Source organism: Notolabrus celidotus, chromosome 23 (genome assembly GCF_009762535.1).
Source record: "Notolabrus celidotus isolate fNotCel1 chromosome 23, fNotCel1.pri, whole genome shotgun sequence".
NCBI classification, from domain to species: domain Eukaryota; kingdom Metazoa; phylum Chordata; class Actinopteri; order Labriformes; family Labridae; genus Notolabrus; species Notolabrus celidotus.
In genome coordinates, this window is record NC_048294.1 from 11,468,017 (window position 1) to 11,484,321 (window position 16,305).

Genomic DNA, 16,305 nt, shown 5'->3' on the forward strand with positions numbered 1-16,305 from the left:
CACATCAGAGAACAACGGAGACAAGAGGAGAAAGACGAATGTGAAAGACGAAGCTGCTGCAAAAAACGTCACGAGAGAAAGAGACAGAACAGGAAACAGATACGACAGCCTGACAAAGAAGTGAAGATGCAGTTACGAGCGCTTACGTTCAGTCTCAGTGACGGAGGAAGAGGAGGTGATGGTGCTGAGGGAGGAGCTGCCCGGGAAGGGAGGGTAAGCCCCGGTCATGGCGACAGAGTGGCTCACCCATGCCGCTGGGTCTATGGGTCGGATTGGTTCATCTGCACAGGCGAGGAAGAGGGGAAGAAAACTGTTACTGACCTGGACGTGAAACACAGCAAGGAGGTAGAGAAGAGGAGGATGTACTTACTGCGAGGCAGAGTGAAGTAACCCTGAGGAGAAGGGTCCCAGCACTTCGCCACTGTGAGGATGATGGGCCTGGAGAGCACAAAGATATTAGTCCAGATAAAAATGTACGTCTTGTGAAAGAGATGAAGTGAGATGTGAGGGAAGAGGAGCTCACCCCGGCTTGTGTACGATCTCTCTCAGTACCCGCACAGCATCGTCGTTACTCATGTTCTCAAAGTTGATGTCATTCACCTAAAAGTGAGAGACAGAGATGACACATTCAAGTACAGCTGAAACAATCAGACACTTGAGTTGCTGCCTTTTGTTGTCAGTGAGTTTGGGATTGTTCTGTCTCTCACCTGCAGCAGCATGTCTCCAGGTTCGATGCGTCCATCTGCAGCCACAGCTCCTCCCTTCATGATGGAGCCGATGTAGATTCCTCCATCTCCCCTCTCGTTGCTCTGACCCACGATGCTGATGCCCAGGAAGTTGTACTTCTCTGTGATGAGGGATCAGAAGAATGTAAACACACACGTTTCTAAGCAAGTCTAGGAAACACTGATGTTCACAGAGTAAGCTTCAGGAGTTTACAGACCCATGTTGAGAGTGACGGTGATGATGTTCAGGGACATTGTGGAGTCTGTCACGCTGCTGAAGGAGGACGCCTGGAGGGAAGAGAAAAAAGATTTCAAACAAAGAAAACAAGCAAGCAAGCAAACACAACACTATGTGACTAAAGGAAGAGGAGATAACTCAGCAGTGCATACCCTCTCTAATCGTGGGGGGCGCTGTTTCCTGCGTCGGCGGTGTCGTTTCAGGAGCCTGGAGGCCGTGCTCTGCTCTGTTGCGCTGCTGAACCTGCGAGTTAAAAATGAATAGAGTGAAGGTCGGAGGAGAAACATGGGGACCTTGAATAGGGACCTTGTAAAGGGTGAGGGTTCTATTTTTCCAATGTAATTTGATCGTCTCTTCTATAGCGAAAATCAGAGAATAGAAAATAACAGAAAATATCAAAAGCAAAATGTTTCAGCTGTCAAGACACAAAAAATACTTGCAAAGTCTGGACACATTCAGACACAGATACTTTTACTTAATGTGTTTCATGTTTTAACATTGAACTCCACGCAATTAAGCTCAAGTTCAACTTCAATCTGCAGTGACTTGCAGGAAGTTAAGATACATACATATTGGCATTTTGATCTTGCTTCGCATAACACAATGCGATCTTCTACAGTGTCGTAACAAAGTGCTGCCGTCACTACATCTCTTTACTCTTACACAGATCTCTGTTATGGTGATACATTGGTGATCAAGTGTTTGATTTCACTTTACATTACAGAGTTGAGGGTGAACAAGAGGCAGGACACCAAAAAATAACAGGAGCTCCAAGTACACACTTGGACAGGCACACATTGATGAAAATGCAGTTCTGCCCTGCCGGGCCTGACGCTATACAGCGCCACATTCTTTCTTTTCTTTTTTTAAGTTATGTTTTTGGGCTTTTGTGCCTTTATTAGATAGACAGCTGAAGAAAGACAGGAAATGTGGGGAGCAGAGAGGGGGAGAAGACATTGTCGCGGCCGGGAGTTGAAACAACGACCTCTGCAACGAAGACCATGGTCTCTGTATGTGGGGTGGTTGGACTGCTAGGCCTATATATCCTGCCTTGAACTAGCGATGTGTAAAGGGGTGTTGATTTAAGTGATATGGCCTGAGTAGGCTTTTTTGTTGCATTAACCCTCTGTAAGCCTTAGCCCATTTTTGGTCATTCGCAATATTTGCCTGTTGTGTTTTGGTGTTTTTTTCTAAGCTTGGGGCATGATATTAAAGACAGTGGAGTTGTTTGGGTCAATTTACAAAATTTTTACATATATGATTTGGTAAGTGTAATGTCCTCCAGTGTACTCATTTTACCAACGTTCGTGCTCTTAAGCCAAAAATGGCAGCCATTGAAACCCATTCAAACCACGTTTTTTGATCCTGGAATTACTACATCAGAAAAAAAGGTTCTGAGTTACTCATTGTTGTGAACCAAACCACAGGGACCTAAAATTTTGATTTTTACCATAGAACACCAGATTGCGCCATTTTCTTAGTTTTCATCCCTTTGCCAAATTCATGCTACTCTCCCTTTGTCCACTAGGGGCACAAATCCTGCTCTAGAGTACCAAAGGGCAAATGGGTTCAGACTTTTTTGAGTTCACTGCATACCTTGAGATGTCTGGAAGTGGTGTATGTGTGTGTTTAGTGAAATTATTTTGTGTGTGTGGGAATATCTGTAGCCAAAATTGGAGTAATGAATTCCTTATGGGAAAAATGCCCTGATTAAATCCCCACCTAAAAGCATAAAACACTCAAAGTTTGAATGCCATTATTCTGCAGGAAAAAATCATATTTTTTTTCAAAACAGCTTTGACATTGTAGGTTTGCCTTCAAAATCTATGATGTTCAGGGTTTTCAGCTGAATGAACCACTTTTCATGTTTCCACTGTGGGCCAAACTTCATGTAGGTTTTGATTGTCATTTTTTTGGCTCTTTTTGGGAATTTTTGCTATAGTTTTACATTTTGGAGCCTTTCATGCAATTTTGAAATTAGATTCAACCAAGGAAGGTCTCTGTGTGTTGATATTGATCCTCAAGATTGATGTATGTATATGTGCATGGTGACAGTAATGTGTGTGTGTGTGTAGGGGGGATCAAATTATAGCCAAAAACCTATAGAGAAAGCTCATTTGCTTTTCATGGGTTTTTTCATAACAAAGGATCAGTCACAGACTGGCATATGAAGGGTTAAACTTTTGAAAATAAAATTTGTTTCAATTGATAGTGATGAATGACTTCCATTGAAAGATTTTTTTTCAAAATTTGAAAAAATATATTATTGTATGGCATATTTATAACAGTTTAGACTGCCCACTTTTGGTCAATTTGAGGCGAAAATTGTGACTTTTTGATAAAAAACATGACTTTGGAAAAAAAAATAATGCAGTCATTTAATTAGTGTTGTTGTGAGTCATCAACATATGTTAAAATGTGTTGACCCCAAATTTTTTTTTCCAGTTTTCATTGTATTATACAGGAGATAATAATTTAGTGTTTTTTCATCCCCTAAATTCCCCTCTCTGGCACTGTAACACGTGGTAGCTAAAGGGTTAATTATAATATTAGTGAATGTTTAGTATGTATCATTAACACTGAAGTTAATTAAAAGATTTAAAAAAAAATTGGAATGATCCATCAATATATGACATATTTATATCAGTTTAAAGCAATGCTCATTTTTGATCGCCTTAAGACCTTCAACGTTACGTTTTCCTAGGGCTTACAGAGGGTTAACAACTTAAATTTAAGACAGTTTTTTGCAAAGTTATGGGTTTTCCTTCACTGTTTTAGTCGTTTTAGTTGTATTATACAAAACTCAGATTGGAATAGAACCAAAATTTAACTGTAAAAAGGGTTTGCCTGTAAAACATTGATATGTAATCTGCATTTGTTAATCATCATGTGAAAACTTCAGAGTTTTTACTGACATCGCTGCTTGGAAAGTAGGACACCTTTGAATGGTGACTAATAGGGTTTCAGCTGTAACACAGCCATCCACCACTAGCTGGAGCTACTGCCATAATGCTATAAGGCTCCACTCAGGTGTAAACAAGCACAGATGACAGACAGTATTTTGTTATGCAGCAGTACTTTGATCTAGAAAATGGAGATGAAGCTGTATGTAGGCTGTGTCTGGTTGAACTGGCATAGAACCATTTGACAGGATCAATGCGTCCCCAGCACAGGCATGACGTTAACCTGCTAGTGGTGCTAGCTCTGCTAGTGTTAGTCACATTCAGCAAACCAATCTAACATTGTTTACCCAAATGTTAAATAAATTGGGCTTCATTTAGACTATTTTCTGTGTATTTTCTGACCTTCAGATTAGTTAGTCAGTCAATTTTCATTTAAAGGACTGGGTAATTAGTTGCTCAGGAGCATCCCTATTCCTGTTCCTTTAGATTTGATGTATATTGATGTTTAGTGTGTGATTTCCTCCTCTCACCTGCTCATAGTGTCGTCGTCCTCTGAGTCACAGAAGCTGGTGGTCTCCAGCTCACTGCTCATCACCGTGCTGGAGCTCTCATAGCCTGCCAGGTGGCGCTCCAGTCGACTCTGGCCGTTCATCCGAGGCCCTGAGACGGCACAGGATGTAAAAGAGAGAAGATATTCCCCATGAATTTTTCATGTTTGTTCAAGTCCCTGTTTGCTTTTGTTTCCCTATAGATCACAAACATTCCTCCTCGCTCCACATTCCTTGATTTATATCACATTCAGCTCGTTGTTTGGGTGTTGGCGGAGAGCCACATCTTGATGGCTAACAGTCATAAAGCAGCATTTTTGTGATCTGCTCTTTCTCACCGTGCGGCTCCAAGCTCTCTCTGTGCCGGGGTCTCTCTCTCCTGAACGACACCACAGACTCCGTCTCCGTCTGCTCGTCCAGCGTCTCCACGCTGCCTGTAGCGTTGGGACTGTGAAAGAAGAAGCAGAAGGAGCACAGGAGGAATCAAAAATCAACATCTGATTTACTGTTTGATGTGAGAGTTCTGCCGTAGTGACGTACGGGATGGTTTTTCCAGACATGGGATTCACATTAATGATCTTACAGTGTGTTTTATGACTTAAAACAGTCCTCAGATGATTAAACACTGCACGCCTTGGAAAAAGTCAGACTCATTGTGGACGACTTAGGAAAAAAAGTTGGCAAACATTAATGCAGGAGAACTGGATACTCTATTTATTTTATAAATCGGTGCACTACATTACCCACAATACAACACGTCCTCCTAAAGCTCTGACTGAATTTGGATGTGTTGAGTGAATAGCAGTTTTTGTAGCCACAGACTGGAGAAAAATATAAACAATACGACAACTGCCCAAAAGTGAAGCCAAAACATTAAAGCTGGGGTTGGTAATCAGATTTAGATACACTTTTTGTTATACTGGTTAAAATGATCTTTATGTCCTGATGGCAATCAATACATAATGTGTTCTTAAAAAAGAACCAAAAAAAGCTGCTATCTACAGCCAGAGTAAACCTGGGAAAACACCAACCAATCACCGTTTTTTGGGTGCCAAAATTTTAAACCATTCAAATCCCGTCCTGCCGTTCTGCCCGCCTCCTGCGCGTTCATTTCCCCGGCGTGTACTCCTCCGAGTCCCCTGCCTCTGCTTCCCCTGACTCTATTTACTGCCCCTCTCACTCTACCTCGGGCCTGTCCCCTCTGACCCGATGATGAGGTGCTTTGCTAAGGACTGTAGTCCGGATCAGAGTCTAAAAAGCTCTCACCACGGGGGCTCTGACAAGCAAAATAATTAATGACATTCAGTAAGTCCTACAGAAATGTATATTTATTGTAGCGTCCGTCCGGACGCTGTAGGGATGACGAGCCAGTTCGCGAACACGTTGAGCTTTACTAACCGGTCACTGTCGGCCGTGATCACGCCAACCAACAAAGCAACAATCAATGTTTGAATGAATGAAGAACTTCTCCTCTTGTCTCTCCTCTCTCCCGCTCGCACACCCTACACCTCTCCTGATGCCTTCACTGACTGTCAACACTGTTGGAATTACGAACATCTACACCCAACATGTTTAACAAATTGTAGAGCTGTTACAGTATTATATATGTGTTATAACTTTTCTCCTGATATCGTGTCACCAGGACAACTGGATAATGCTAGCATGACAGTTGTGAGTACAGCAGCCATGTTTGTTTGTGTTTTTAACTTTCACTATGATAATTTTTTGGTGAGGACCGGTTTTGAATCAGTCATGATCATATGGTCGCAAGTCAGCGGCGCTCGTGCATGTGAGCGGGGGGGGGGGGGGGGGCGGCGTTTTGGAGGAGCTCCGCGGGAGGGGGGGAGGGGTTAGACGGAGTCATGAGGAAATGCTACATTCAAATTCATGCTAGTTTTCCGAGACTGCCAACCCCAGCTTTAAGTCCCAAAACCCGCCTCCTCCATATAAACAGATGGAATATGGGTCAAACTAGAAAATCAAAATGCACATTAAATAAAGAGTTCTCAAACATGGTTTCTGTTGTTATAATTATTTCTGATTACACTGATGTATGTCCAAGTGTTATGTTTTGTCAGAATGTTATTTGTATTACTTATTTGAGGCTATAAAAATGTGGAATAATTGCCTGATTTTATCTAGTTAGATTAACTACAGCCAACAATCACAGGGAAAACAATATTCAGGGGTCTGGGGCTCCTCCAAGAAGTTTTCAGCAAAACATCTTTAGGTCCTTGACTTTGGTTATTCGCTTTTCTGCATCACTTTCTGATGTTATTTACTCTTTTGTCCTCTTTGTGTCTTTTGTTTTGAATGCAACCTCCTAATCTGTACATCTGGCAACACAGTCACATCAAGAATAAGTTCTTTCACCTAAGTTAATTTACAACCACTGGACTTTAAGCACATTTTGAGCTCACACTGGACCAATCAAAGGCCTTCATTTAGAAATGGGGCGGGCTCTATGAGACGAGGACACAGGAGTGTTGCTTCAGACTTTTTGAGAGCAAGCAAGATGGCAGCTTCAGCCGCAGGGAGGTCAGTTGAATACATTACTGTTATGTTTTTTCAAATGCATGCTCCTGTGTCTTTACATGATCTGCTGTTCTGTGCTACGTAACACGCTGCTTTGCTCTCATTGGTTGAAGTTCTGTCAAATTGCTTCCAGAGGCCCTCCTTCAGTCAGCTAACGGACGATTGTTATGTTACCATGAATTACGTTCACAGCCCGGTCATGAAATCAAACAGCTGCATGTTTAACACCGGCTAACAAGCCCATGGTCATGAATTAAGGATATATCTGGAAGATTCACATCCTTTTCAGAGGTTTTATGCAGAAGTACTTTTAAAGACAGAGATTAATGCTGCATGAAATTATATTAATTTAATTCTCCACTCATTTAAACTTTTATTGGACTTTTATAGCGTTCAGATTACTCAGCAATCTGCAAAATCTGACAACCTCTTCCTCAGTCTCGAGTTTTATGAACCAAAGTAATGGAGCAGGTTGGAAAGAGAGTTTTATTTTCTTATGGATAACTTTGGCAGGCTGTACGAACACTTTTTGAGCTCTTCCTATTATTTCATTGTTTTTATTTATTATTATATTTGTGTATGATTATATTGTATTTTAATAACTGTAAAGCACTGTGGTCAACTGAGGTTGTTTTAAATGTGCTTTATAAATAAAGCTTGACTTGACTTGACTTTTTCAACTTCATTAGTAAATCTCAACAAAACATTTCTACATAATAGATGCTAAGAATGATAGAAAAAAAATTCAGCCAAGGATTAGGTTAATGTTATAGATCCATTATTTTAATTATTATTATTATTTTTCTATATATATTTTGTTGTGTTTTTCTGTGAAGCACTTTGTAACTTTGTTTAGAAAAGTGCTATAGAAATAAAGATTATTATTATGATTTGACCCTGCTATACTTTCCACTTGTTAAATATGAGACTTTAGTGCATCAAATCTAGAAACTCTATACTCAAATCGTAAACAGCTGCAATTAAATTTTTATTGACACAACCACATGATACCGGGTGCATTTGCTGGTCATGTCCGAGCTCTGTTTCATACCATTAAAAGGAAGAAGGAGCCTCCTAATGTAAGGAGAACAGGAAGGGAGGTTCTGCATTAAGTGTCTGATCCCCTTGAGTTGATTACGCAGACTATTAGCCGACACTTTCGGTATATCTTACATCTTAAATGCTTGACTTTGAAATATCTTATGGATGATGTTACACGGTGAGTAGAGGAGTGATCCTACGTCTTCATGGAGATTTAGAGAATGTGTGCAGCTTTTTGTTACCGTGTGCAGACATCTACTGAGAAAAGGGAGGACAGAGACCCTCTAATGTCTCCTTTAGGTGTTTATTTTACAGAAGAGTCTTAGAGTGTATCCAGACCAAGGGTAGAAAAAAGAAGTCAAACTATGGAAGGTTTTCAAGAGATGATCGTGATCCAACGTCACTGCTACTGGGCCTGTGTGCAAGCAGACACGACCATATGTGCTAATTACAAAGCTAGCAGCAGTCCTGTGGTTCTCAATGAAAGCAGGATGGAAGAAAATGAGAGATTTTCATTCATCAGAACTCACGGTAAAGTCTTAATACAGCATTGATCAAGCTCCAAATCCAGCAGGACAGAAAGAAAACAACCTAAATTAATTTTCCTCCAGCTGTAAACCGCACATTTATTACACTCATGAAGAATCTGTTTAATCTGAAACTGGATTCGAAAACCACCGGGCCACCGTCCTGCAGCCACAGGAGACAGACGGGACGAGGCCGGATCGTTAGTCATGAGTGAGAGCGCTGCAGTGGAACTCACGGCTTTGAACTCCGTTTGACCCTGAGAGCAAACTTCAAGAGCTCCAGACGACTTCCTGAAAACCTGAGAGGGATGTGAGGAAGCTTTGAGAATTGTTTTGTTTGGGACTCGATATTTAGATTAAAAAGAGACATTTTGATTCACTCTTACACTTTCTGACTCCTTTGTAGTTTGCTTCTTTTTAAAGCTGTCATGATCACTATTTTTCTTTACCTAAAATCCCTTTTTTGAAAGGCATTACTTTCATTTACCAACCATCAAAAGATTGTATGATGAATCCACAGACACAATAAGCTCAATGATTAGTTTTGTATTTTTTGCAGTTTTTAAGCCTGGTTTAAACTTCTGCATAGAATCAACGCTGTAAGTCTGCGTAGCCTGTGCAGGCCACAAGCCCTGTGATTGGTCTACTTGGCTTCATCATATTTCCTGCATCTACAGCACTTCCCGAACCACTTTACATTTCATCTCTTCTCTATTTTTCCCTGTAACCATGTTTGTATGATCAATGGCAACATGAATCAACTCTAAATTAACATAATACCCTGTGACAAAGCAAGCAGAACACGTAGCAGGGCCGGCCGCTCTGCCCACAAGAATTTTGGTGGAGCAATGGAGCACAACATGGACACACCAATGCACAAGTATGTAGTGCTTACGACTGCTTCTGCCACTACCGAGTAGACTCAACTCTGAGGTATAAACCAGGCTTAAGACTAATGTTTTAGACCCAAGCTTTAATAAGTGTCATCTGTAAAAAGCAGATAAAGGTAGCTACTAGCTGGTAAACAAAAAGCAAACTAAGAGGTAGACATTTTATTGCAGTTGGTGAGTACTGATTACGATTTACAAGGTTGGTTCACCTTATGAGTTTTAAAAGGTGACAAAATGAACTAGTCTGGGCTCTGGGTTACAGGAAGTCAATTATTTAAGGGATGATGTAAAGTGTTTAAGTTGTTATGGTGGATTGGAACCCTGACAGGATGAGCAGGACCCTGATGTGAAGAGGAGTGTTCTAATCTACCATAACAACCTGCTCACTATACATTTTCCTGATTATGACACAGCTACTAGATACATCCACATTGATTGATAATGTTGAAATTTCTTCTGCTGAAAATGTTTTGTGACATGGTTGGTCGTTATGAAGACAACTGCTATTATCCTTGGGGTCAATTGGACCCCGTTCAATGTTTAACGTCTTAATAATGACTAACATCTTTTTGGCTTCATATTTCATGACTTTTCCTAATTTGATGGGGACAACTGGGAAATGTACAATTAAAATGTTGACATGTTCCAATTTACTGTAAAAAAAAAAAAAAACGCATCGGTGTTCCTTGGGGTCAATTTGACCCCTTCCTGTTTTAGTTGAATATAGCATAAGAAATATCAACATTTTACACACATTTGTTTTGGTTGTTTCGGATGATATTGAGGTCACTATAACCAAGGACACTTCCGCATGTGACTGCAGGATAGGGCTGTCAACGAATATTCTAAATTCAAATATATATTCGAATATTAAAAAAAAACGGAGATTCGATTGTGAAAATTAATATTCGATTGTGGAAAAAAACACATCAGCTGCTGCTTTGCGAGTGGGCGCACTGCATGACAGGTCAGGGACAGATCACAGGAGTCGCACATGCACAGTGTGAAGCAGACGGCAGAGAGAAATCCTTCCATCCCGGGATCCTCAGTGCGCTCTGAACACGTCTTTTCCTCCGTTTGGAACATAGTGAATAAAAAGAGATCTGGCCTCTTCACACTGACTGTCTTGTGTTTTTGGCAAATAACCTGTCAGGCCTAAGACCCTACATTGACAGTGGACTAAAAGAGCCTGACCATCAGTGACACTGGGATAAAATGCAGCTTTTCCTCTTTTTTTATAGAATGTAAGTGGACTACTTTTTCGTTTTTAACTTCAATTAATGTTAATAATATTTGCTTCAATCACTGAATGAAGCCTGCCTATATTAGGGACAAGAGTCGGGACCTTTAATTGCTCGCACAGGTCTTGTTCAGCAGTCACTCAGCGCATTACGCACAGAGAGGGGAGGGGGGCGAGCGAGAGGTCTACGGTCTTAAAAGTGTTAAGATATAGACCATTAGGTCATTTACTTGTTTTGTAATGTGTAGGTATGTTAGTTATGGTAGTTATGTCTCCTTGTATTAGTTTGTCCACCTGTTATTGACATAATGCGCAAATATAGATATTCGAATGGTTCGAACCTATGGGATTTTTTTAGAGCGAATATTCGAACGTCATTTTGGAGCAATTTTGACAGCCCTACTGCAGGAGCTGGGATCAAACCGCCAACCTTCAGATTGAGATATGATATTTCCAGCCACCATGTCTCTAAAGACATTCAATGATGTGTCCTGTGTCATACGTTTTGATAACATAGAAACAAGGCAGGGCCGATGAGAGCGTGACAAACTTGCATCAGTTTGATGTTCTGTTTCACAAATAAAGTCCTTCTGAATGCTTTCAATTGTGTTTATGCTTGAAATATATTTAATTTAAAGAGCTATTTAGGTAGTCAACAATGAAACAAAGTACCTGACACATAAACCTAATTGCTGGGGTCAAATTGACCCCAAGGATAAAAGATGTTTGTAAATTTGAGGGTAACAGGAGGGGTTAATACACGTACATCCAGCTAATAAACAGAGAAATCTAATATGGCCCTCTGCTGCCAGTTTAGAAACACAGGCTGAGTCCAAGCATGAACACTTGTCCTGAAATTCCCCTCATTTCTCTGCAGCTCATTACCCCCCTTCATTGCATATCTGTGATTCACGGGTCACCTCTCCGGGTCAAATGAAGACTCAAATCCCTGATGATGTAACAACACTGTCACATGAAGCATGTGAGTGAGTTTGGTGCTCTTACAGCGACCTCGAGAACAGGTCATGTTAAAAAGAAGGGCGTCACCAGCACAGATCAGGTGGAAATAAGCCGCACTTTACCTGCTGTTCTTGTTGGAACTCGACACCGGGAGATATTCAGGAAAAGATACAGTACTGCATCACAGCTTTGGACAAGTGTACTGTACGTTACAGGCTAACTACATGCATGTTCGTGAGGTTTCTTTTCTTGTGATGCTCATTTTACTCACAGAAAATCCGATGTGTGTGTTTTTTGCTTACTGGAAGGAAGGCGGTCTGGAGTCCCCGATGCCGCCGGTCCTCTCTACAGGTGGGGGTGGGAGGGGCGGAGGAGGGGGCGAAGGCTGGGTCGTTGTTTCCACGGGGGGCACCACTGCCACGGGAGGCTCTGCTGCTGGAGCGTCTGAAGATACCAGCTGGGGGAAAAAAAATAATTAAAGAGTGATAAAGTGACAAAACAGAGAGGTAAAGGTGGAAAACAGAATGGAAAAAAAGTTGGCAAAGTTGTGAAGAGCTGAGAGGAATAAGAACTAAACACATGGTACAAATTGAGAGAAGGTGGGGTGAGAAAACTCCACGTTGAAAGGAGGTGGAGGGAGGAGAAACGGGTAAGATGTCAATTGCTTTGACACACAAACACTGTACTCTTTTCAGATGGACGTCTCAGGGGCAAACTGAAACGTTATCCTACACTTAACCTGTCCCTGTTCATTATACCACAAAAGTGGCCACGTAGACACACACAGCAACGATTAGGATGAATGACGGGAAGCATCCAGTTACATGAAACACACATAGGAAGGGAACACGATGAAGTCAGACGCAGCCAGGGAAAGGATTCAAGTGTTTCAAGCAAACAGAATCAGACTGCAAAGAGTGATGTAAACTCTCCTCACTGCGTCCCCTCCCCACTAAAGGCTATGAAACCCCCGTTCCTCTGGGATCCCTCCATCCCTCCTTCTTGGCTTGCAGATCACATATCAGTCCCTCTGCTCCCTCTGAGCTTTGTTCCCTCTCTCTTTTAAATCCTTCCCCTCGTTCTTATGCCCTTAACAGATGCTTCAACCTCAAAACCTGCTTATCTGGGCCCCCGTCCTGGAGTTTTTTTTGTCTCGGTTCAAACGTAACCTGCAGGGGGACGACGGACTCTTCTTACTGTGCCTTCACTTGTAACATGCTGCGCTGCGTGATGCTACAGAGCTTGAGAATCCATTAACGTGATGGTGAAAACATCTCCCTCAAAGCTCTTTTAGCTTCACATTTAGCATCTTTCAATAATCCTATAAGCAAATATAACCCTCTTGTGACATTGTTTTACTTCTTTAAATGGCTGGTTTCCAACACGGACCTAATAGGAAGACAATAAAATGTCTGTTTAAGTAAAAGGAACCCTAAGGCCTAAAAACAAACTCAAAAATCTGAGGAGATAATACAGGAAATATCGTTTAAACTTTAAAGCAACATCTTTCACAGATAGCGGATGTTTTAGACGTCTCAGACTAGCTTCTTTGCAAACAGCAAGAATGCCTCATACCTTAGGACAGTGCCGGATATTTACACCAGCTATTTCTCGTCTGCAATGTGCAACATAAAGCCAGTTCGGGATGCAATGTGGAAGTAAAGAGGGCGGATTGATGGTGGAACTCTGTGCAAGCGCTGCTGCAGAATTGAAATGTGTAAGAGGCGTATCATACTATGTGCTATTCACCTTTTATTCAAAACAAGTATATGTAAAGAACAGCGCAACAGCTTGAAGTACAAGCAACTTTAAAAAACTCCTTTATAATTGTAACGTAAAAGGGAGATTTTCCAAGAACAACATTTTATATGCACCATTTTTTCCTTCATTCTGTATTTAAGTGTGCAATGAACAAGACAACTGTACACAAGATAGCAATACTATCAGAACTAGGGATGCACCGAAAATTCGGCTACCAAAGAATTTTGGCCAAAAAGTGCATTTTCGGTTTTCGGCCAAAAGACTTTTATCACAGAAACAACACGGCCGAAACAGAATGATGTGATAACGCAAGCGGCCAGTACTTGCTTGTCTGGATAAGGGCCAACATGTCTGCATCTGTTATTCCTTTAATTGCAGAGCGAAAGCGTCTTCTAAGCAAAGAGGTTGAGGCGGACCACAGAGTGAAAACAATGAAAAGTACACTGTCAGCACACGTTTCACTGAGATCTATTTGGATCCTCTGCACTTCATCGCCACTGTACTTGATCCGCGGTATAAAGATCATAACTTGGATGTTGGAATAAAGCAGTGCACACGAGAAATGATCCAGGCCGCGATGGATGTGGAGAACCCGCTTGGAGACGGAAAAGCGCAAAGTGCAGGGCGCAGAAAAAAGGACTCGTCTCTCTGAACTAGATGAGGGGCATGCACCCTCGTTGTCTGACATGTTCAATGAGATCCTTGATTTTAGTGAGGTTAGCACACAGTCAGAGCCATAAATGCAATGGTAGGGGAGACCGGGGACGGTTGAAACAGTTTTGACATTTCTGTCTATAACTTTGAGCTCTTTTAACCCAGTGTGTTCAAACTGCTATTCAAACACTAAACAACTAAACTGAGCATGTGCAGAGTGAATCAGGTGATTCCTAACTTGTTCCTGATTGGAGCAACTGTCCCCGGTCTCCCTACTAATAATGTCAGAATAATTTATTTTGGTGTTTCGGCCTTGGTTTCCTCATTTTTGGTTTTCGGTTTCAGCCAAGAATTTTCATTTCGGTGCATCCCTTATAAGAACTTCTAAATGCATAAGAGCTGATGTTGGCCATATTTTCTCCCTGGCTTGCTAGCTCTTGTGTTGTGACTTTAGCCGCATCATTGTCAAAAAAGTGAACAATGACGTTGTAAATTCTGTCCATAGTGATGTATGTATGTTGATCGGAGACGGGGCAGATTTGTCTTCAGCTAGCTTTTTACCAGAGATTAACTCGTGGTTGAGGAATCAGATTGTGCATTTTTTTATTCCAGACAGAGTCAGTCACTGATGACGAAGTGACAGCTGTGACGTTGCTTCTGATACTGCAGCTTTGTGACTGGAATCCAATTCATGACGAGCTAGCATGAATCCTTCAGAACAACACACAGAAACAAGCTCCTGGCTCATCAGCTTAGCAACTTCCTGTTTCGACCAGTTTCGTCTATCCATGCCCAGCAGCCTTTGTCTCTAAGTCCTTTGTCAAGTAAGATGACAGTTTCACCAGGTGTCATGAATCTGTTTTCCATTTCGAGCTGCTCATAACATGCTAATACAGCATCACTAAATCCCAAACTTCCACTGCGCCAAGACCTGCCCTCCTCTGCTTCTGATTGGCTAGAAATGTTGGTTAGATTTAGAGCTTTGTTACTAGCATAATCTGGCAGGTGAACTCAATTAACTCAAACATGATCAACTTAATCCACACAACAATCCCATGTGGATTTATCTTTAATTTTTCTATCTTTTCCCCTCACAGCCTCAATCTGGAGACCCGGCTCAGTGCCAGAACACTTAAAGCCTGGTGTGTAGTGACTCAGTGACTCAGTCTGTGGTTGGAGCTGCAGGATGATTGAGTCTGTTTGACCTGGCTGCACAGACAGTCTGGTTCAGGTTTCCCACTCTCTCCAGGAGATTTTTTACTTAATAGTCACACACACAAAAAAACACAGACTAAAAGTAGAAAAGAAGAGTCTTTTACAAATTGTTAAGATGAGCCACACATTTAAAATGTTAGTGCTTCATCTCACTGTGTCTCATTAGCAGAGATCATTAGTCTGAGAGGTCTGAACATAAAAAGAGACTAAGTATTGTTTTCTTACCCATGATACCACTCTGCCGTTGAAACATGGCAGCTTGGCGCTGTCATCAGAGATCTCTTCCTTCACCACCCTGAAACACAGAGAGACAAAGTGAGGCTGAGGAGGAATACATTATCCCATCTTCATAACAGTATGGCAAAGTAAGTGGCTAATGGAGAGCACTGCATCACAAAACAAATCACTTAGGTGCTTACATTACTGGCACATTACATTGGATATATTATACGAAAAACGGTTTAGCTTATATAAATGCTTTTGTTCTGTTTTGTCAAGATGTTAATTTTCGTGTCTTTCTCTTCAATATGTTGGTTTGTGTTGGTTTGGATCTCCTAAAGCAGCTCGAGTTATAATCACATCAAAACTGAAGCTGTAAACTCTCCTCGAACATTAAAGACATTAAACGTGTTAAAGGACGTCTGCGAAGTAAAGTGTAGCCTATTTGGATTCAGGTCTGAGTCTGTCTCTGCTATGTCAAACATACAACTCTGAACTGCTGAATCAGACATCTTCAATTTCTCAACACCATTCTTCCAAAACCTCGAAGCCCTGATGGATCTGATCTGATCTGAGGTCGGTGGTGAGTATTTAGGAGTACAGACAGGTGTGATTGTCCAGTTGTACTTTAGAATTAAGCTTCATCCAGACAACAGACACGTTTAATTTTGGCCCTCTATCAAGTTACTCTTTTATTAGCCATAACAGCTGAAATGACTTAGTGTGTAGAACTTTTGTTATCTAACCTCTGTTTGTTGTGTAATGAACAGCTGCTGCTGCTGCAGTCCAAAAAATATCTTCATAGATTTGATGTTCTGATAAATCTTTGTTTCCACTCATTTATATTCT

General features: G+C 41.3%; 1 protein-coding gene across 1 annotated transcript in view; it reads right to left on the bottom strand.

Moving 5' to 3' along the window:
- dvl2 (dishevelled segment polarity protein 2) overlaps positions 1–16,305 on the bottom strand; it is a 31,413-nt gene that overhangs the window by 6,614 nt on the left and 8,494 nt on the right. The window contains exons 2-11 of the mRNA XM_034676308.1: positions 15,463–15,532; positions 11,910–12,064; positions 4,753–4,862; positions 4,397–4,526; positions 1,116–1,206; positions 944–1,013; positions 708–847; positions 524–600; positions 371–438; positions 147–281 (exon numbers count right to left, since the gene is read on the bottom strand). Of these exons, the coding sequence (XP_034532199.1) occupies positions 147–281; positions 371–438; positions 524–600; positions 708–847; positions 944–1,013; positions 1,116–1,206; positions 4,397–4,526; positions 4,753–4,862; positions 11,910–12,064; positions 15,463–15,532 (1,046 nt within the window). The remainder of the gene's footprint in view (positions 1–146; positions 282–370; positions 439–523; positions 601–707; positions 848–943; positions 1,014–1,115; positions 1,207–4,396; positions 4,527–4,752; positions 4,863–11,909; positions 12,065–15,462; positions 15,533–16,305) is intronic.